This window comes from Notothenia coriiceps, unplaced genomic scaffold (genome assembly GCF_000735185.1).
Source record: "Notothenia coriiceps isolate Sejong01 unplaced genomic scaffold, NC01 NC01_scaffold00036714, whole genome shotgun sequence".
Lineage (NCBI taxonomy): Eukaryota > Metazoa > Chordata > Actinopteri > Perciformes > Nototheniidae > Notothenia > Notothenia coriiceps.
This window is the reverse complement of record NW_011369415.1, coordinates 67,019-91,114: the sequence shown is the minus strand read 5'-3', so window position 1 is coordinate 91,114 and position 24,096 is coordinate 67,019. Positions and strand designations below refer to the sequence as shown.

General features: G+C 43.9%; 1 protein-coding gene across 1 annotated transcript in view; it reads right to left on the bottom strand.

The window, feature by feature from the left end:
• LOC104964131 (neuropilin-2-like) overlaps positions 1-22,955 on the bottom strand; it is a 51,200-nt gene extending 28,245 nt beyond the window's left edge. The window contains exon 1 of the mRNA XM_010792852.1: positions 22,886-22,955. Within this exon, the coding sequence (XP_010791154.1) occupies positions 22,886-22,955 (70 nt within the window). The remainder of the gene's footprint in view (positions 1-22,885) is intronic.
• Between the last annotated feature and the right edge of the window lie 1,141 nt (positions 22,956-24,096).

The following is a 24,096-nucleotide window of genomic DNA, read 5'->3' as shown; positions in this document are numbered from 1 at the left end:
GTCAGGTCTCACAATGAGCTGTTCAGTGTAGTGTTAGATGTTGTTTCTCACCATTATATGAGCGGCTAAAAAGAGTATAATCTTAAGGACGTATTGACATGAGAAAGCATGTGTGTTTCGCTGTCGCAGCCATATAGTAGTAGACAGTTGAGTCTAACATGTTTCTGGAAGAGTACACACACACACACACACACACACACACACACACACACACACACACACACACACACACACACACACACACACACACACACACACACACACGGACTACATGTCAGCCTCTCTAGTGGCTGGACCCCAGTACAGGAGCATTATCTTTTTTAAGGCCACTAACTCTGCGGATTAAATCAAAATGTATCCTCATAATGGCTAGTCTAGCACAACAGCCTGCTTCAATTAAGGTCTGACATATCACACACACACACACACACACACACACACACACTCCCGTCAGAATAAAGTGATCTCACTCACTCCCAGATGTGATCTCACACACACAGGAAAAATGGTGCGCACAATTTTGGAAATCTCCTTTAATTTAATTGTATTTTTACAGGTTTTCCATCCAAAGTGACATTTACATCATATGGAAAAATGTGCGTCTGTTCATATAAAATGAGTGCTGGCAGGAGAGTAAAGCAGATTACAGATCATTACTAGCATTGTGAAACATATTAACACCTATTATTTTAAAGAGATGTCCAACTCCTGAGCTGGTTAGATATGAACACATCTTTCCTCTCTTTCACAAAAACACTGAGCGTGTTTGAAAGCCTCTCCAGAGTGTAGATCTAAAATTTCCTTTCAGTGTTAATGAGGAAAAAAATGAGCTTTATGTAATAAGCCTGCTCGGTTACATTCAAAGACTATGAAAACGGATTTAGTAGGGAACGTCCTAAAATTCCTAAAAGCACTCACTTCTTTAATTACAAACATTGTTAGCGTCCTCACATTCTGTCACACTTACAAATAATGTAAACCCCACTTCCCATACACACACATCTTCCTATAATGAAGGAGTCGGGGCCATTTGCTATTCTGAGCTTGTGTTTTTATTTGTTTATATCATGGCAGCAGCTCGGTGCAGTACTTAGAGTTGGGAATGTTTGAATAATGAGGCGAGCCTGTAAATAATGAAACAAAGGATGTTGTGCATCAATTAAGATCCATTTACTGCCTCGCATCCATCTCATCTCCATGTGTGTGTTTTCGGGTGTGCTTTCGTGCATTTTTGTTGTTGTTGCAAATACGTCCCCGCGCGCTACACTCGTCCGTCTGAAAACACATTAATCAAATCGTGAAACATCACGCTCTGCTCTGATATGAAAATGAGCCGTCCGGAACCACATTGAGGACATTGTCATCGTAATTGTTGTTTGACAGCTTCGCATGCACACACACATATAATCTTTAATTGCCTCCAAAATGTTCATGTCAAGATGCCGTTGCTAAGATAATGGCGGGGGGCTGCCTGGGCCACACTAATGGCTTCTCCGTATTTAGTGCTTCACATCAGCAGAGAAATCGGCCGGCCCACCAGATATTTAGTGGTGAGCAAACGCAGCTATTGTTGGGGTAATATTGTTCTGCTGGATGCTGGCCAATTCATTAAAAATCATATCGCACCAGAAGGAAATCTAGAGCACAGTGAGGCATAGCGGGTGGATTTTTAATAAATATAGCTAATGTGACGCCTTCAATACCCTGCTCTGTTTACATGCCGGAGTTTTATTCTCCATGTTGCCTTAGCACCAAAGTATTTGGTACTGTGCATCCATTTTCCCATTAAACTATACTACTATTAAATCCAGGCTTCTTTTTACGATCATATCAAAGATGGTGATGATGAAAAATTAAACGGTGATGTTTCTTATTCATGAAGTGGGCGATGGTAAAGCAGATTAATAATTTCAATAATAATGCATAAAAATGATAATTATTGCAGATTATAGATTATAAATAAATCATTTAGGGACAAGTGGGTTTGATTACATAAATTATACTTCTTCTCACTCCTTTTCGAACACTAGATGTGGCACTGTTTATGTTGCTAATGCTGTTGTTGTTGTTGTAAATGTAATTTTTTGTTTTGATTTCTCTTACATGACTATGCACTGCAACATTTGTTTTGTAATTATTTATTTTACTTGTTCGAAATAAATGTATTAATCAATCAATGGTAGAAAATGAACATGTCCAGTAAACACTTAAGATAGATGGAAAGCCACACCCAACAGTGGTGTCACCTTGTACTAGCAAACCCTGGAGTACTTTGGAGTTATTCCATATTTTGCACAAATGTAAGGGTGATGCCTCAATGCTATGCGCTCAATTTGTCTGCATTTCTTATTCACCAAACAGGAAGCATGGAGCTGACATGCAGGGGTCAGTGGGGAGAACACCCGAAGAACATCAACACCCTCCCTGTCAGAAGCACCAGCTCACAGGTACAGTGTGTTCCTCTGTTTATGCACAATCCCCCTATTTCACACCCCACCCGCACACTAGCCAGATTTCCCAGTATTCTTTTTTTTGCACATCTTGAAGTGTCACATCAGAAAACCTGACCCCATAGAAAGATTTGTATTCTCGCTCCAGCCTGATTTGCTTTTGTCAGCGAACAGACAACATGAATGATGAGCTGTTTTGGCTGTGATCCCGGATATTCTCATAACAGTCTCCAGACAACATGAAATACAATACGGCAACTTGAAACATGAAGAGCAATTCAACCACTCTGCCTTGATCCTTCTTTTCTGTAGCTTCCTTTTGTTTCATCTGACTCGGTTAAGTCTTCTTATTGGACAGCTAGCCACGCATCACTACAATCAACCGGGACACCTACCATACATTTTGCTTAAGATATTTTATACTCTCCAATAAAGTTGATGGAAATGCACTTAATTTTAAAAGTAAAGTTTGGAAATTCCTCTTAAAAACCTTTTACAAATTGATGGAGATGTAGCTGCACTTCCTCACTCACACTTGCCAACTCTCTCCCAGTCTCTCCATCACACACAGTCAATAGTGATGACCTTGCTATCGTTTGCAGCAGCTGCCAGTGCATTGTGTCAACTCTGTTTCCCTCCCCATCACCAGCACTCACACACTCATGCAAAACACTGCAAATGCGTGCCAGTTTTAGCCAACCGCTGGCTAATTATCAGGGTGCTGAAGCTCTCATGAAAAGCCCATTGTGACCGCGTGGAAGTCCCTTCACCAAACCTCAGAGAGATTGACATTTGCTAAGTCGGAAACTTGCGCTGGGATTTTCTATCACAGAAAAGACGGGCACAATGCGGGATAGGAGGCTGTAGACTGCGATACATTCGTCTCTCGCATATCTGGGTTGCAGAATAACAAGTGAATGATTTATGAACTGGAGCACTTTCCCACAGCAGCAGAGGATCTGAAGTGAAATGACAACAGGCAGATTGTTGTATTTACTCAGCAGGAATTCGGAGAGTAAACTGAAACCGGCCTGTTGTAATGACAGGTTCGCTGTGATCATTTATTTATTCATAGCATGGATATTAAAAAAAACGTTGTAATCAAGTTCAGTTACTAAGTGCAATAATTATGCAAGGACTTGTCTGACACAGCAGCAAAAATCTTGGCAGCGAGTTTAACAATGCACTCCAATGTTCTAGATGCATCTGGGATTAAATCACAGCTCAAAACTTTGTATGTTAAACAATTGGAAAGTTGTTGCAACAAAGCAACGACTATCTGGTTCAGCTGTATTTTACCAGGGCAGCATATCACCACACATCACCTGTTGTATGATTGGCTAGCGTTGACACTTATATTTATTTGGACCCTTTTTTTAATAGTTTGACATTTATTTATTTTTCACATTCAACACCAACCAGAGGATTCTTTCCCTCACATGTTGGATGCATGTTGTATGTCGCCTGTCAGTAACATACTGTAAGATACTATAAGACAAAAAGTTCCACAGGTCTCTATGCTTGGTCCTCTTCTATTTGAAATGTATGTGAATCCATTTGACCAAATAAAATCACCTAAATTGATTATTAAGGACTGGCATGTTGTCATTAGGCTCCATAGAGTTTAAACCAACTTCAAAATAACATGACTTCCATTAAATACTATTTTCCATTCCCTTTTAAATGAATCACTTAAAGATCCATTTTGTCCGTAACCCGATTCTACTTATTTCACAATTTTTGTCATTTTAATTTCTTGTTTATTATATTTTAAATGTCTTATCGTCTCATGTCGGATTTTTTAATTAATGCCTTGTACGGTTTATAAAAAGCACTTGGAATTGCCTTTGTGTTTGACACGTCCTTTATAAATAAACCTGCTTTGCCTTGCCTATAAATACATGTTCATTATGCACCTGTCTATCACAGATTAGTGGCTCAGCATATAGCCTTCTTAATACCCAGTGTCTGGTGGCTATTTCCATTGGAAGCCTTTCAGCAAGTGATGCATTTAATGTTAAATACAAGACCTGGGATGTTGGCATGGGCGAAGCTGAAAAGAAGGAGGAAGCTGAGCTCAATCTACAAAAACTCTATTGACTGATGGGTGATCTCTGGGAAAACGATTTATAAGTAAAGAAAAAACTGCATGTCAAAGATGAATCCTAATGGAGACACGTTCCAAGACACAGTCTGGCCAATTGACTCAACACATCCATCATTCTGTTACTGTGTGGGTTTTAGCAGCATGGCACCCAGCCTGCTTCCAGTTTTGAAGTTTCACTTGCTCGAATTGAAAGCATATTGACCCAGAGCAGGGCGTGAGACGCTGCAGCACGGCGGCCCTTATTAATAATGAGCATGACACGCAAGGTGCTGGCTCGGACGTTTCGACAAACTGGTTTGTGACCCCCGAAAAACAATTAGAGGCTATTGTTTTGACCTTTCCGCTGAAAAAACACCCTGGAACCTGGGATGGAAAATAATGAGTCTGGCTGCAGTCATTACCTGGAGGACTTTTGGCTGTGTGTGTGTGTGTATTGCTGTCAGAGAGCAATTGGATTACAAAAACCCCCAATATGGTTCACATTTTGTACGTTTTGTGTGGGTGTCAAAATGTTAAATTCACAGCCTGCACAGTATTGCTATAGACAGACTTTTTCTAAGTTTACCTTATGTGTGTTTTTGGTGTTTCGATGCCAGAGACTACTTTCCTCTTCACAAATTTGAATCAGGGCTGAGTATATATCCACACTTTACTGCATGTTAAGTTTTCTCCTTGGCACATGTCAGCGAGACTGGCAGGAAGAAGCTCGCATTCATCTGTGTTGCTGTGTGAAGACTTGGGACGGATATTTATTCTCACATGTGGACATCCAAGCTCCTCTGTTCCTGGCTCTCGTCCCTTTTCGGCCACTTTCCATCATCCAAAAATCTGTTTGACGTGTGTAGCTGCGTGAAGATACGGGAGAAAGATTGACAGCTATCTCTCTCACACACACTCTCACATGTGTGTCTCCCAGTTGCATGTTTACTGTGTGTTTGCAATCCACAGAGAAGGCTAGTATCGCTTTGTTGTGTCTCTATGGTCCCCTCCCTCATTTGCCTTTGACAACACTGATAATCCCCCAACAAGATCCCCCATTCAAACCTTCCCCAAACACACACACACACACACACACACACACACACACACACACATATCTACACAGTGACAAACACTTCCAGATGCTCACAAGCACTATAACACACAAACCCTGCACACACAAATATAATCATACACAGACACACACATACACTAGGTGCCAACCATTGCCATGGCAACTCCAATCAGCAAAGGCTCCCTTTCCCCCATTACGGCGGAGATATGACAGTTTCCCTCTCCTTCTTCCTGCCCTCCTTGCATTATGATTTTCCACTTTCCTCTATCTTCCTTCTTCTTTTCCCCCCCATGTCTTTTTCTTCATTTCTTATCTGCCACCTTCCTTTTTTTTTTCTTATTCCTGGTCCCTTCTCGTTCGCACACAGTGACACAAATCTCCGGCATGAACAATATAACAATATATATTCACTTCTGCTTTATTTTCTGTGGAAAGGTCAGCATGATGGTACTTGCCTGGGAAGAGCTTCATGGTGGCAGGGCGAATATGGTGATAACACCTCAGTTCAAATCAAATATCGGTGAGTGAAAGAGACTTTTTTTCCCCACTGACCTGATCCCAATTTGCATACTTAACCAATCCTCTAATCCACTTCAATCCATTTTAATTTATTCCCATGTTTTTATCAAATTTGATCCATCTATTTTTCATACCAGTGTGAAGGTCAGGGTGGTGGGCATGAAACCGTCTGGCTGTCAGGCAGGAGTTTGTGTTTTTGTTACAAATATTGTTCACTTGTATTATTAAGCATCCTGGACACAATCTTTTTTTTTTCCAATGTCAGCGTTTGAAGGAGAAGTGGAAACAGTAGCGGTGTTGATTCAGGCTCTGGGAAAATGTATTTTATTCCTTTGATGTCCCTCGGTCCACTGGCTCAGGAGGTCCCATCCCATTGCCTCCCAGCATGCACCTGCAGTGGGTTATTCTTCTGAAGCACAGACAATCGAGGGGAAAATATGACCAGCATTGGGTTTCCATCTCTGGATGATGAAGCTCCCTGTTGGACGTCTCACGAGTCCCTCAGCGTATTCTGAGATTGAATATACATCAGCGAGTTTGGATCCTGTCTGCCGCCTGTGTTTGTTGGGCTGTGCAACCGAATGATTGACAACTTACTCGTTTTTTATTGAGAGCTGTTCGCTTGTTGGCGGGTGACTTGGGGGCAAGTTTGACATAGTTTGATAAAATGCAGGAGATGGATGCGCACCGGGGAAATGGTACTTAATGGGTGGAGCGAGTGACATTCGGATGTTTACCATACATCAATCAAAATGACTGTCACATTGTTTTGCAAGCATGAAAGTAACATTGCAAAATAGAACAGGTATGGATTATTCTCCCTGGTTCCACTCTTAAATAAAAGTTTTTAATGACTCACTGCATTGAGACAAGGTCCTCCTTCACTGCAGCCACTTGACTCCCCCCTCCTCCCCCCTTTTCACAGGCTGTCCCCTCCCCCTTGGCTGATGAAAAGGACCATTGAGGGGCCACTCACATCAAAGACCCCCTCAGACACTTAATGGTGCCATTGTTGTTTCCTCTTCACATGAGACAGAGGTGAGGGCGGGGAAGGTGAAGGAAAGGGAAAGTACGATGTTTTGTTATTTCACAAAGCTGGCCCCCCTTCACACACACACTGCATGACAAAAGAGTTAATAAAGTCTAGTAGTGACTCTTAAATATTCAACTAATTAAGTGATACATCATCCTGTTGCTGCGGTCCTGAATCCTGGATCCTGGATCCTGTGTCCTGGATCCTGTGTCCTGGATCCTGTGTCCTGGATCCTCTATCCTGTGTCCTGGATCGTCTATCCTGTGTCCTGGATCCTGAGTCCTTAGTCCTGGATCCTGTGTCCTGAGTCCTGGATCCTGTGTCCTGGATCCTGTGTCCTGGATCCTGTGTCCTGGATCCTCTATCCTGTGTCCTGGATCCTCTATCCTGTGTCCTGGATCCTCTATCCTGTGTCCTGGATCCTGTGTCCTGAGTCCTGGATCCTGAGTCCTGGATTCGGAATCCTGTGTCCTGGATCCTGTGTCCTGGATCCTGTGTCCTGGATCCTGCATCCTGAGTCCTGAGTCCTGGATCCAGAATCCTGTGTCCTGGATCCTGCATCCTTAGTCCTGAGTCCTGGATCCGGAATCCTGTGTCCTGAGTCCTGGATCCTGTGTCCTGGATCCTGCATCCTGAGTGCTGGAACCTGTGTCCTGGATCCTGGATCCTGGATCCTCTATCCTGAGTCCTGATCTGAGTCCTGGATCCTGTGTCCTGGATCCTGCATCCTGAGTCCTTGATCCTGTGTCCTGGATCCTGAATCATGTGTCCTGGATCCTGCATCCTGAGTACTGGATCCTTAGTCCTGAGTCCTGGATCCTTAGTCCTGAGTCCTGGATCCTCTATCCTGAGCACTGGATTGAGTCCTGGACTTTGAGTCGTGGCTGAACCTGTCTCTGCGGTCCTGCCTGACTCTCATCATACTACTTCCCTGATGGCTCCCACAAGATTGCTGATATCCTCGTAGATTCATCTTCTTATTATAGACTCATGCATTTCCAAACATTTGGTCTACCTATGCTGTAAATGTATTATCTCTTTGATTTACACCCGGCATCTATTGCACGTCTGTCCTTCCTGGGAGAGGGATCCCTCCTCTGTTGCTCTCCCTGAGGTTTCTCCCATGTTCCCCTTTAAACTGTGGGTTTCTCTGGAAGTGTTTCCTTGTACGATGTGAGGGTCTAAGGACAGAGGGTGTCGTATTGTCATACTGATATTCTGTACAAACTGTGAAGTCCACTGAGACAAATGTAACATTTGTGATATTGGGCTATATAAATAAACATTGATTGATTGATATCTTCTCTTTCCACGTCAACTTCTTTAAAAGACTTTCTCCACATAAGCCACATTATCTTCTTCAAACATGGCCGCTGGGTTAGCAGCTACTCAACCACATCTGACTCAACTGGGCCGTCACTAAGGAACCACACGCTGTTCACTTCCAGATGGTGCACACACACACACACACACACACACACACACACACACACACACACACACACACACACACACACACACACACACACACACACACACACACACACACACACACACATAGGGTAAACCCAGCCAAACCAACAGTGTTTCTTCGTGCCAACAGCTCTGGTGCAGAATTAATCTCAAGAGCATCAGAAGATAACACACCGTCACATATCCAACTCCTCTCTCGGGATTTGCTGTAGATATTTAGCAGCTTTTTACTAATGACAATGTTCATTTGTGACTGACGTTGGAGCATCACAGCAGTCAGACAGGAAGTGTTAAGGGAAAATGCATGATTTACAGCTTTTTATAAGGAAAACTCTTTGAGATGAAACCCATTTTGAACCTCTTAAAGTGTCTTGGGTGGAGCTGCACCACAGACAAAGAGGCAGTTTCCCATCATACCTAAATAAAGTGAGGCTTTTGTCAGTTTCATCAAGAAAAGACACTTTTTAGAGGAGTAAAAGTGGTACGTTTCTCCCAGCAGAAGTCTCGTCTTCCTTCAGACGTCTGCTTTACAGATCAGCAGAGTGATACTAGGTCAGCCAATCAGTGCAAGCCGCCTGAGGAGACTCAATCATTTACTAATTAATTGATAATTCATTAAGAAATAAATAGTTTTATTTCGTTAGACTCTTAACCTCAGGGTGGATTCCCATTATGTCAATTCTGCACCACAGGAGCTTTTTTTAATGTCTCCCCCGTCACATTTCACTTAAAGTTCTCTTTGACATAGATAATAAGCATAATGTGAAATTCAACACATTTAAAACCATCAGTTATCAATATCTAAAACAATGTTTGAATAGTCTTGTCATATGCAAGCATTAAATCCTACTATTTACTCAGGATTCATGTTGTAATGAGAAATAGATGCAGATAATTGATGGGTGTACGTATGGATGTGACTCCATTAGACTGTGAGATGTGGGATCAATTTACATAAACATAACTGCACGTTTTAATTCATGAATAATGAACGCGCTTAAAACATTTTAGACACTACATTTATGCAGCTGGGGTCGATAATGATATCTGTTTTAAAGTTAGATATCCCTGATACGTACAGTATAACATTACACATCATTATTCTACTATCCCTTTTTTAGATGGCAGTGATACATCAGTTTAAGAAAGAAAGTTAAGTCCTCCTAATTATAATTTGAATAATATATAATTCAAGTATGTAGTATTAAGGCAAGGATTCTGCTAATCTGCATACAAAATAGCCTCACTTTAGAAGAACTTATCTGGAACTTTCTGCTGGTTCAAGCAAACACAGAAAAAGAATGACATACTTGTGTATCGACCCTTTGATGGGATTTGCATTTAAATACAATGTATGGTCACTGAGGGTCCCTTATTGTGAAAATGTTCCTCGAACAAACAAAAAACATCCTTCCAGCACTCGGCTAAATTAATTAAAGTAATGTGCTTCAGACAGAAATAAAAAATACACCAAGCCTATCTAGGTCAATTCTGGCTTGGCAGTGACAGCGGTCACATGTTTCATTCATCAGGGCGGTGAAGCCTCGACAGATTCGCCTCGCTGTAATTAACACCGCATAAAACATTTAACATGTATCCACATTGAGCATATTAAGCCGTTTTATTTAGTCCGACGCACCAGGGCAAAATAGTCTGGAACTTGAACTATCTTATTCTGTCAGTGTCACATTTTCAAAGTTCTATAAATGTCCTTTTGTGGAAGCAGTTCTACATTTTCCCTAAAAGGCCACCCTGAAATGTTTCTCTGCTCCAATAGGCCTCCACTTGTTAAGGACAGTGGAGTGCAGGTGGGCTGATTAATGAAGCTGCTAATTAGACAGGACAGTTACTGCCTACAGAACTTTACTGTGAGAAAACGGTGTCTCTTTTAGACCCTGATCAACTGCAGCACCAAGCACGACCCCTCGCTCCTTCCTGGGACTTTGGTTCGGATTCAACTTTCGAGGCTTTTACAGTTTGTGACCAGAAAACATCGGAAGCTGTCTCCAACCACAACGAGGAAGGTAGGAGGAATTATTTTTCTGACTGGCTTGTTTTTTGGCCAATACTCCATTTGTGGCTGTGGCTAAATTCAGCCCACTGTTTGCTAATGAGACACAAAGCTATTTAAATACAGAGGGGCCCGGCTGCTGATAGCATTGTAAGGGAGTGTTACCCTGATAAAACAGCTATGCAATGATTTTGTGAATGAAGTTGAACTTTTGAGCTGCAGGATGACCTCTCCCCCTCCCCTGATAAACGTGTTTGTTGTGTTTGCCCCCTCAGCCATACATCATCATCCGTCTTTACCTCGTCTCGCTTGGCTTCACCTGAGGTCAGGGCGTGTTTGATAACGCCCCGCAATCTCCCCTTATCGCTATCTAAATTACAACCAGCATGGGCTACCTTTCCAGAAAGCTGGCAGAGTGCATACCAAACATACCCCTGTCCCCCCGTCCCCCCAAAGCAGGGAAGCTGAAGCTCGGCCCCAGTTGATAAACACTGACAGTTGAGGCGAGGTATTTCCCTGACCTGACTGACGGTTATTGACTCGGCGATATGGTGATTTGTTTCTGCTCTGCGGCACAATTGATTAGCCATAAGGAAACTCAGGAGACGTTATTGGATTACCATTCAGAAAGATTGAGTGTCAGTCTCCATCGGATCCCATATCTCATCCATCTCTCTTTCTCTCTCTGTCTTTCCCTCTTCAGAATATATTAGTCATTTTCAATAATAGCAGGCTGTTATGGTCCCCTGTCCTCCATTTGATATTCTACATCCATGGCTAAATAAGGATGGATCCGGAGCTTGTCTTGTTTACCTGTCGCCTGCTCTTCCTGTCTGTCTGTGTCTTAGAGGTTTCTCTCCCTCTGCACTCCAATGATTTCAGATTAGTTACACTATTACTATGTCTGCGCTTTTAAAATAGTTTGTATAGAGTCTTCTGTAGCTTCAGAGGCAGATTTCTAAAGTCTTTGTTTTTACGATGACCTTAAACCCATCAAACAGGTCACGTGCCAAGATGGAATAATTTGCAGATACATTTGGATTGGATGTGATGTATTGATTGATTCCAAATTGGGTCTTGTTACAGCAGCATGTTAACAAGGCGTTGCACATGAGTTTCAAATGAAACAAGACCCGAAAACATGAGCGTTTTGACACGATATGTAACAACTCCAAATGTGCTCTACCAAAGTTACTCAAGTTTTCAAAGTGGCCCAACAAAGGAATGAAAAAAAGTCTATACAGTAATGCATATTTACTGTAGGATATTCCCGTTGGAGGACATGAAATTCATCCATTTTGCTAAGTGTAAACTGAAATGGAACAAGTTGGTAGCCAATAAAAATGAGGTACTTTCCGACAGTGTAGAAGAAGATGATTTCCCCCTGCTGAAAGCTCCAGTCTTTTTAAAGTGCCTCTGTATCTCTCTTTTGGCTCCATTTCCCCACTCCATCTCGTCTCAAGGAGACGAAGATACGGTCTATTTTGCATCCACTGGTGCATATCAAGGTCAATCAGTGGCAAAGGGGTGCACAATGAAGCAAATGTCATTAAAGCTGTGTGTGTGTGTGTGTGTGTGTGTGTGTGTGTGTGTGTGTGTGTGTGTGTGTGTGTGTGTGTGTGTGTGTGTGTGTGTGTGTGTGTGTGTGTGTGTGTGTGTGTGTGTGTGTGTGTGTGTGTGTGAGGTGACACGGGGCATTCACTTACATGGCTGACACAGATGTTACCTTTGTGGTCAGAAGGCTGTAAGTCAATTAGGTTTTGCTAATGGGGCCGAGTGCTTAGCTGTCCCCAACACACGTACACACACGCACACACACACACACACACACACACACACACACACACACACACACGGTATTGATAAGATTACCATGGTAATGTGAATGCACCCGGGTTAAACCACATTAAAGGAGCCGCCTTTCTCGAAGATCCTCGGTTTTTTAAAATGCTCCACCATCTCATCCTAAGTGCCCTCCTCTGCGTCTTTCTGTTAATGTGACTCTTCCTCTTCTGTGCTCCCCTCACTCCCTCTTCTTCATACTCTTCCTCTTCTCTGCTCCCCTCACTCCCTCTTCTTCAAACTCTTCCTCCCGCAGCAGATGCACAGCAAATCTCCTCTTTACATCTCAAACTTCCTCGGCCCATCTGTCTCCCCATTTCTCTCCATATATTTAATTTGTCGCATGATTCTCCCTCGGAAACACAAAGAAATGTTTCAAATGTCTCTCTTCCCTTCTCTTCCCATCCCACACTGCTTTATCATGTTTTGACAGATGCCATTATACGACCAAAGCAACCATATATGGACCCCATTTATATTTCCTGTGTAGCCAAACCCTGATATATCTCATCCGTCTGCACTGTTGCAGTGGCTGACATTATAATATCTAACACAGAAACTGTAGATCCATTTTTTTCAATTCCATGCACCTTCATAGAATATCTTTATTGCTAACGAAATTCAGTTGGCATCTCTAACTGCAGTACATAAATAAGAACACATCCATAAAAGCAGTGATAAACAGATAATAGCAATAATCAGGGTCATCACTTAAATCCACTTTACCAGAATGTTAAAATACATTTTTAAAGATTATTTAATAAAGGAAAACTACAATCTTTAAATATAAATAGTTACTAAAAATAAGTTTGATACTTAATAAATATACAAATAAATAACATATGGTATTTTAGGCTGCAGTCTTTGATGGGATGTTTGTATGTGTGCATGTTCAAAGTTATAGTGAGTGTTGTGGTTGGAGGCCACAGCTCTGGGAAAGAAGCTGTTCAGGGTGCCTCATGCACCGTAATACAATAGAGAACCAATTGTGTATTAATCCGCTGCAACAAATAGTCCCCAAAAGATGCATCATCTACTCCTGTATGCTAACAATTACCGGCTGTGTTAAGAGGTATTCTTTTTATATTTCTTAAAGTATGCAGTTGTGACTTGTTTTTAACTATTTTCAGTGTTAGGTAGGGAATACAAAATGAGAGATACTCGAAGTGTTTGGGTTCTTCCCCTACATGGAAATATGTTGACAATAAGGGAAAGAGATTAATCCCAGTATAATCCTTTAAGATAATCATGCAGAAAATATCTACTGTACATTTATTGTATGCAGATTATAAATAGGCATGTTTATATAAAGATAACCCCCCTCCCCCCCCATGATGTAATATGACAGCGTGTCTTTGGTCACACTTACAGCATGCATACATAATGTTAAGTGCCTGACTTCATACGATAAAGACACCATTCTTCTTATTCTCGTAGCAGAGGCAGACACAACTGTAGCTCCTAGCCGTGCAACACTTTTATCTCCCCCCCCAAACAAAAGTCTCTCTCTCATTAGCATGCACCCGTTCTCCAGTGTTTTCGCTCCCCGGTTTGTCGAGCGCTGATCTTTCCTTCATAGGCCGAGCGATAAAGGCCCTGCAGAGTAAACAAGCCGTGGAGAATGGCCTCTTGTCTTTTTATTATCGCCTCCTAATGCCCCACTCATTCCTGCCGTGATGGAGTGGGGTAGGAACCTCCACGTCAGAAGGGGGGGGGGGGTCTCGAACACACAGGAAAGAGTGCACGGACATACTCTGTTTTTATGCAATGGTGTTTCGATCGCTCATATTGTACAGCTGTCTGGAAAATATGTGTAGTAACCCCCCCCTCTCTTCCTTTCCCTGGGTCTCCAGACTAAAAAAGAAAGGCTGGGTAGCGGGTTTTTGGAGGGAAAAGGGTGGTGAAGGTCACTTTGATGTGACTATAAAGACACACAGCAGGCCAGTGGAAGGAGATGAAAGGACGGAGCAGAAGTAAAATAGATCCTGGTGGAGCAGCAGAGGAAGAGAGGACTGCTTCCCTCTTCGCAGCACACACAGGATAATGATGCTGTATCATAAACAAGAGGCGGCCGGGGAATAGAGCGGGCGTCTTGCAATTAAAGTGAGCAAACAACATTTTTGAAGCTGGCAACAGCTATGGTGGATGCATCGAGCGCAGCCATCTTGCATGTGAAAGCTCATATGTGGCTCGAAAACAGCGATTTAATAAATTAGCACTTCTCCACTGTGATTTATTTACTGAATGATTGATCGATTCTTCATTTTAACTGCCGTCCAAGATGCTCTTCAATGAAGCACAGTCTGTAAAGCTGTCATAAGTGTAGTTAGCCTCCATGTTTGTCCTCATATCTTAATCGTTTTAATGTATGCATAATCTAGCGTCAAGTTTGATCATACTTACACCGTGTTCCTGAAGATTGCCTGCAGTCTGGTTTGTCAGCACCTTGGCTCGGTGCAGTTGCCTGCCCCCATTAGGCCCAGCCGTGTACTGCAGGTGAATCGTGTACTCAGAGAAGCTCAGAGGAGTCATTGGGCATGACTTCAGTCTGCAGTCAGTGTGTGTAGTCATCTCTTCTGTCTGACACACACACTGACGGACACCAGCCTGCAGAGCAAAACCCCCATAACCTGTTGGTTCCACGCAGCTCTACTTTAAAGCTAATGTGTATTCTGTAGTGCATCTGAAAGTGTTTTGATGATCGAGCTGTTTTTTGGTATCGAAGGTAGCATATACAGAAGCACCCAGAGGGAGGAGGAGGAGGAGGAGGAGTGGTGGTGAGACAGCAGCCAGACACCAGATGTTTCCATACGATCCAGCCAGCACCGCTCAGGCGAGATTAGTATACGCAGTACAGTCACTAGAAGTGTGTGTGTGTGTGTAATTATTCCCCTGGCCAGGGCATGCCCATAGCCTGGGTGGCCCAGCAGGAATTTGACGGGTGGCAGTAAGTCTGGAAATAGATGTGAGAGATGTGTGCCTTCTGCTGAAAACAGGGCGACTCTTCCTCAGGAGGAATTGGTTTTGGAAATATATTTCAGTCAAGTAGATGTGCTTATGAGATAAAGCTCGGATGAAACTTTAATGATCCCAAGAGAAAATTGGGTCACAGCTGCAGCAAAGATACAAATACAACAGAACATATTGAAGAGAAGCAGCACATACATTATTTGAATGGGAGCTCCAGAGGCTCTGAAACTCCTTACCTGTGCATTGGGACGTGTGGAACAGTTAGCATGTGTTAATGGTTGGAAAGCTCTGATATTTCTGGCTGAGGTGTCACTTCGATTTATATCAAAGGGGATCCCAAAACTCCCTCCTTGACCCTCGAGGTGCCTACAATGCCTCACACACACACTCTCCACATGCTGATAGGGTCAAGTCGGGGCTATCTCTGCCTTATCTCCCCAGCAGCAGATCTAAAGCCACGTCTGTCTGTGATGAAGGCCTCCACCGGATCACTCAGCCTCTCTGAGAGACTACTAGACTCTCACACAGTTTCTCCTTGAACCCACGGCCGGCTGACTGGCCAAACACACTGATGGAAGAGGGGGGGGTGAAGTGTTGAGAGACTGAAAGAGCTAGAGAGGTGTGTGTTTGTGTGTGACAGAGACGGGGGAGAGAAAAGAGGGAGAGTTATCAGTCATGCTGTCAGTCTCTGGGGCAGGTTGTGATAAGAGAGGCAGCGGTTGGTATCTATCTCCCCCTCTGTCTCTCTCTCACACACACAAAACGGGGGAGAAAGACCCTGTTGTGTTCCCCTCCGCCACCCATGAGTGCACACAGCGCAGGTGTGCCGGGGTGAGGAGTCCGACTGAACGGCAGCCATTTGTCGGTGGTATTTCCGGGCAGACGGATGACAGAGGGAATACAGATGATAAGAGCCTGGGTGAAATACATTAGAAAAAGGGGCTGCGCATATTGCAGCTGCAAGTGTTTGATTTCACTGCTGCGGTTCTTAAACAGCCTCTGACACCGAGACATGCAGTGGCTTTTTTAAGCCGGGGCTCACACTGTAGCATGGCATGTGCTTGCAAGGAGTTTCATTACTCGAGCCTCTTTCACACATGCACTGCAACCCTGAAAGCGTCCAGACATTACCCTGCGGAGCTGCATGTGAGAACATAAATATCTGAATCATTCGGACCGGACATCAAACAGACTTCACCCTGCCAGCTCCCTGCTACTAAATCTGTGTTGAGCCCATGTGTGAACGAGCCGCTCATTGTATGGAGAAATGTGTAGTTGTATGAGTATAGCCGACAGCGCTGAATGTGCACAGAAAGTGGTGTTTTACGGAGATAATCCAAGAAAAAGACATCATATTTATAGCTGCAGGATGTATTCCCTCGTGGGGTCGATGCAAACTTTTTCCACCCTCAACATTCCCTCTCTATCTGCCTCTTTCTCAGGTTCTCCGGTGGACCGTCGCCCTCCATTAGCCATGCGTTGACCCAATATTTGGGGGGGTTGAAAGCTGACGGTGGGGGCAGAGATGTTGACATATGGGAAAGAGGAGTATCAAATGACCTCTGGGGAGTGGGAGGGGGAGGGGGGCAGAGGAGAGCAAGAAGTGACCCAGTGCTGCTTGAAGGTTTTGTAGTGGCTGTGTTTTCTCTTTATCTCAGTGGAAGGGTCATGACGGGGGTTAATCCACCACTCATCATCAGAAAGTGTAATTAATGCTTTCGCTTCAATAACCACTAGCGGCACAGAAAAGACACGCGTTAAACAACTCCGACACACGGCAAACTGGTTCACGCCAGTGCAGACGCCCGCCCAGAGGCTCAGATTAGCCAATCGCAGTGACGTCTGACAGCCAGCGCACCCTAGGGTGAGAGGCGGTTCTAGGGGGTCTGTATAAAAGCTGATGGAATCTAGTAAACCTGGGGGGGGGGTGTAGCAGCAGGGTGACAGTTGAGTCTAGTGACAACCCGACCTGTCATACAACCTTCTGTCAAGGGCACGGCGCTCTTTGGTTGACTTTGTTTACAGTCTGTCACGGGACAATAAGGCCAGTTGATGACTGTAGAAGCTTGTTTTCTACCACCATCATGTCGTTCTCATGTTGTTTCCCTCAAAACAAAGCGTTCAAAGGACGTCTCCTCCTGATCTGTAGGAATGCACCTAGTTGTTCCAAATAAAGCCGGCCACATACTGTACCTCATTACACGGCCAGGCCGCAGTCCATTACATTACAAGGTAACACAAGCCAGAGGCAGGGCACAGGGCTGGACGCTGCAGATTATTTTGGGCTCAGTACTGTGTCATTACACGGCCTCCCGCTCTGTATTTAGGCGAGCAGATTGCAGGGCAGAGACTGGGCAGGGCTGAGGTGGGCTCTGCCTCCATTGAGTTGAGGGCTTGCTCTTTGAATGTGTCTTGTGGCGGAGTTGTGCCTACTGTGCAGCCAAACCTTCCCCGGACACTCCCTGTTCCTCTCTTTCTGGGATTCCTCCTCATGTTCCCTTGCAAACAGCCTTAGGAGAAGCTCCCCGCTTTACCATTAGAATACATATTATCTGGAGCTTATCTGTGGCACAGCTCCTATCTGTGGTGTCTTCTGAAAGGGGTGTGTGAGTGAGAGAAAGGGAATGGGGGAGCTCTCTCTCTCTCCCTCCCTATAATCAGAGACCAACGGGAGGGGGCGGAGCCGAGGCGCCGTGACTGTAACGCGATAGCTGCTCAGTTCTAAACCGCGATCACTCTCTCACACACACACACCACACACACACACCTCCCAGACGCGTCGACAGGACACACGCCGGAGTCGGAGCAGAGCGCAGAGCGTTACGGAGCCGCAGAGAGAGGAGCTGCTGCGGGAGATGGCATGAGATTACCGGGCTTTTTGGAGAGCAAGAGCGCAACACCGTTTCTTATTTATTATCCCGGGACACTGAAAAGCAGCTTCTGACCCTCGGACTGAGGCTTTGAGAGCTCTAACGGAGGACTTGCTATTACCAAGGGCGACCCTCGTGTGCGCAAAATACGCGGGGACGCAGAGAGGGAGATACGGGGACTGGGAGCCTGTCAGTCGGGACTTGGCGCACCCTGGAGCCGCTGTCTGTGGAGCGCACAGTATCGATCAAGGAGTTAGTTTGTTCACCATTTTTTTTTGGATGAGTGGCATCGCTGTGCTAAATGGACAGACTTTAAAGGAGCTGTGCCGATAGAAATCTCTGGATTTCTTCATTGACATGTAGTTGACACACAGTTCGCTCCACCATGGTTTAATAAACTCCGTGGGAATATTCCTTTTTGGTCTAATACAGGGGTGTGGATTTTTTTTTTTGGAGGAGCAGCAGAGTGTTATCGGAAACATTAGAAACTTAAAGCTCTCTGCGAGTTTCTGCAACATCCAAGATGGATTTTGAGTCATCATGGATTGGATTGTTGATGGCATTGTGTCATCTGGCATTGAGAGTCAGAGGAGAGGAGGGTGAGTTTGAGTCACTTCTTTTCCTAAACACACACACCGTATGCAAAATGCAGTATATTCAAAAACACAGGAGAATTAAATATATCTAGGGAATCCGGGAAATCATTTGTTTTTGAAGAAATATTGTCATGTGTTTCCTATTATTCCAACATTATTAATTATTGATAACCAGACCCATGTGTCTCTTGCTTTCTTGTGTTCCCGTAAACGTGGGAAGCATTGGGATTACAGTTGTTTTATATGTATTCTGTATATGGGTTTATCAGAATCATAGGAGCCAAGGTGACGTTTTAAATTAAAGCCAACCTAATTCAGCCCTGTGCCAAGCCAGCTGTTCCACATCTAAAACTAAAGAAGTTGCTTTCATGAAATATTTAGAGTGGAAACAGTTATCTGTCCCAGCATAGAGCCTACCTCCAGCCCTCTGTGCTGTGGATGAGCTGATTACATGCATGAAAAATTCAAACGCATTGTTTACCTCGAGTTTCCCCTTGTTTTGTTTATACGCAATTTAATTATTCATCAAGGGAAATAAACAAACCCTGATTAAAATGATATTTCACATCCGGGGGAAAAGCAGGTTTTAGGCGTAGGCTGAGCGATTGTATACATTAGTGCCCAAGAACCTGTGCGTAAAAGCTCCAGTGTCACCGTAGGATTGCTCTAATAGGAATGTAATCACCACTATTATCTTCATCAGGCACCACGAGCCTCTCCTTCGTTGCCTCCTTGGGGTTGTGTGTGCGGGGTGGAGGGAGGCACGGCTGCTGGTTGGTGCACCGTCACCTCCACCTCCGTGCGCTCCCCGCAATCAAATAACAATAAGAAAGCAGATTATAGTGCAGGAGGAGAAGCCCTACAGCTGGCGGGGCTTCCGAGCCTTGCTTTGAGACTCAAATCTACTCCTTTCTGTCACACACTGTGGCGAACGAGTGCATTCTGAGAGAGCGAAGCGTTGAAACAGCGCCACATGTATTTCGAAGCCTCATTAAATGTGGATTTAACGCCAGGGAGCCCGGGCTTCCATCTGCTGGCTTGATCTAATAATAATTGTTTTAATAATAAGGAGAGGTTGTTGCTTTATCATGTCAGCAGAAGTGTGTGTATAGGCTCACCACACTGAGGAGTGACGCCACTGGTGGGATGACACATGGTCTTTGGCTCAGGGAGTACCTAGCATTGATGATGCTTTTAAGGTGGTTTGACTCCAGATAATGTCGACGCATGGGAACTGGGATCTTAGCAAAAATTATAGGTTTTAATATAATATTTGTTTGTGACAAAGTTGTCTGAGTATACAGAATAAGATGTATAGGTCTATAGTCTACATGTGGCTGTAGTTCCCTTTCTCCATGCGGGTTGACGAGCTGTTCATAGTCCCATGATGACGGTTGGGCTTTACAACACCACCCGCTGGTTTCACTGCGGCTCCGTTCACTGCACATGGGCTCGTCCTCTTGTTTATGCTACTTGTTTTAAATAGGACAGTCGCTCTGCGTGTGTGTGTGTGTGTGTGTGTGTGTGTGTGTGTGTGTGTGTGTGTGTGTGTGTGTGTGTTTTACTAGCTGCCTGTGTACCCCTTGATCAGACACAGATGTGGGCCTCTTGGCAGCCATCAGGCAAGCAAGAAGCTAGATCCCCTCCCCTCTCTCTCTCCCTTTCCCCTGCCAAGACACTGCACCGCATGTCCCTGCCTCCCGCTCCCCTCGAGAGCCACATTACACACAGATGCCAGAGGGAAGAGAGGCTGAAGGAGAACACAACGGAGACAGAAACAGGGAGGTTCAGAGAGAGAGAGAGAGAGATGTGAGGGGACAGGGACTGCAGGGAAGAATGGGAGGCAGATGAAAAGCTATAAGGCACAGAAAAGTGGCCATCCACCAGGTCAGGAACAAGAAAGAAGAGGATTTATGGGGGGTGGATTGTGCATCAGAGTGAGGAGAGGGCAACATCAAAGCGTTCGGGGGTCAAAGAGTGAAAATGCCACCGGACTAGGGAACAGAAATCGTTAAGGGGTTTATAAAGGGACCCTCGTTCTGTGTGAGGCAGCTAAAGGGAAATAAAAGAAGTGTTTTTAAATGATGCTCTTGTGAAACATAAGCACACTGGAGTCACATTGGAGCTTTTGATGATCGACTCCATCTGGTTGGAGCTGCTTGGTACATTTCCAGTGGCAGAAAAGGTTTCCATTAAAATGTTTTGGAGCAAAATGATGCATGGCTGAGGCATCTCTGCGAGAAGTGTAGAGGTAAATGACCCATGAAAGATTTCCCGTTGTGGCCCCTGCTGGTGGCCTCCTCCCCTTTTCATTTCTCGAGACCTATTTGATGCAATCCTAACACCCAAACAGAGAGGCTTCTAATCCACTTGTACTGTAATCACAATAGTTTGACTCAGTGACATGTGCATCAATTACTCCTCAGCACAAGCATTAATATTCAGGCCATTAAGCAGCTCATTTGCATGTTTATTGACGGGCGGCTGTGCATCCTCTCTACCTATGGTATCGACTTCTCCCAGAGTTGGATTTCCACTAATTTAATCATTTATTTTCCCCATGTGTTCTCCTGGCTCATTTTTATCTTCCTTCTTTGTCTGTGTTAATTTTTTCTATTTGTTTACCACTTCGCCTTTTTTCTCCCTCTACACGGCGCCCTTCAATTCTTTGCATTTCCCCGTGTTTTAATCTGCCCCAGCCTCAGAGGTATCAGCTGCGAAAAACAAGGTCACCTATTAGCATTCATAGCCGAAGACAAAACGGAGCGGCCCGTTCAATAGCAGTCAGGTATAGGGCTGCTCAATTAATCGTATTTTAATCGCGATTACGATTATGGCTTGCAACGATTACGAAAAGAACGTAATCGAAATAAAACGATTTTTTTTAAAATTATTACTTTTTTTTTTTTTTTCTAATTATTACTTTTTTTTTTTTCAGTTGAATTATACTTAAAGTTCAGGGTAATCAACTGTTAAAAACATACTGTTAAAAAAAAAATTATCCAATAAATGGATGTTTTCAAAGTCAATGAATAATCGCAATTACAATTATTGACCCAAATAATCGAAATTATGATTTGTGCCATAATCGCGCAGCCCTAGTCAGGTATGAGAGTCACAGGCTCGTGCAAAAGCCCTGAAACAGCCCGCCACACTGGGGGTGAAATTAAAAACAAGACCCCATAAATAAAACAGAGCCTGGTCTTTCACTCTGTCGCATTAGCCGCACAGGGGGCTCTTAACGGGGGCTCAGGGACGGCTTTAGATGGGAGCTGAAAGGGGGTTAGCATTGTCAGGAGGAAAGCGTTTTAAATTTACTGTAAGTCACACGTGGGGTTAAAGAGGAAAGGGTGTGAATTAAATAAGAACTGCAATTCCCCCAGAAAGGTTTTTGTTCGGCACCACNCATTTTGAATGCAGGACCTTTACTTGTTACAGAGTACTTCTACACTCTGGTACTTCTTTAGCTTAAGTACATAAGGTCTGAGTACTCCCCCCCACCCCAGTGGGGTGGGGGGGAGTACTCAGACCTTATGTACTTAAGCTAAAGAAGTACCAGAGTGTAGAAGTACTCTGTAACAAGTAAAGGTCCTGCATTCAAAATGTTACTCAAGTAAAAGTACAAAGGTATTAGCACCAAACAGAAGTAAAAGTTACTGAATAAATGTAGTGGAGTGAAAAGTACACGATTGACCTCTGAACTGTAGTGGAGTAGAAGAACAAAGTAGCATCAAATTGAAATAGTAGACAGTCAGACTGATAAGAAACAAAGTGTGAGAGCAGAAGAAACCCTGCACATGTGCACACTACATCGCAGAGCAGGGCATTAAAGCAGCTTGTCAGTCAAGAGACCCCCGACATGCATGGAGCAGGTGAGCCCAGTTTAAGAGACACACACACCGACGAGTCAATTACAGGCTACGAGGTAGAGTATTACGGCCGCCCGGAGACTAAACCCACGGCTTAACCTCCTCACACCGCTCACCGAGGGGAAGAGGAGGAGGGGGAGGATGATGTTCAGGCTGGGCATCGTCACCAGTCAAATATGCACACATTATTATTTAAAATAAAGTACACACTTAGCATTAGCTTACCTGCCAGTAGTAGATTAATCAAAATGATCAAACCCGAAAAAAGGTGCGTTCAATGGTAGCCCTGGAAATAGTACGAAACAAACAGAAAAGCATTCCTAGAACAAAAAGAATACAAATTGAAGAAGAGCAAACATCATTAAATATATTCTGCTAGATATCAGTAACATGCACAGTAATAAAAACACACTGAGAAATATAATGAAAATAAATCCTATTCTTCCTCTATTTCCGAAAAAGGCCAATTCTCACTTCTCAATGACATTACCACTGAACCCAAACTGGGGTTTTGCAGACTCATCCAATATCAATGTTTGGTTTGGCGAGAGGCTCGTCTGAGATATTATGAAGCAGCAGCATGGAGCAGAGAGGAAGTGTGAGGAAGTGTCATCAGAGGGACCCTAACAGCTGCTTCAGTCTGTAGGCCTGCTTGTGCCGAGTGTACGGACACTGATATTAGTTTTAGATATTTTAAAAGGTTTTCCATACATATGTATATCGCATCACAATTCGTCCAAAAATAAGACTTCAACCCCTCCTGGCTCCAAACCATCACTCCACTGAATGCAGTAACTACAAATGTCTCTCTCTCTCTCTCCTCATTTACATCTGCTCACGAATATCTGACCTCCACTGCAAATCAACTTGCAAATGAAAACATAAACGCTGCCTTCTCTGGCCTCCATGTTTGCTCTCCTCCTGCAGCGTGTGTGTGACCGGTTCACTGCAATCTGAGCCCTGAAGCCAGCAGAGTGAACGCATAAATCTAAAAAGTCAGAGAGCATTAGAAACTGGAACAGGACCAACAAAACACAACGAATAAAAGTTTGTATAAAGAATTAGAATGAAGCCATATAGAACTACGTAACGTACAACCCACTTCTCCTACTGTCAATTCTGCTTAACTGATTCACACATCTCCTGGTACTGTAGTATGAACACACACACACACACACACACACACACACACACACACACACACACACACACACACACACATATATATAAGAGGACTTCTATAGGGCTGTTGCTCACTTTGCTCCACTCAAGAGGAGGAATAGGATGTGACTTGGACACCCA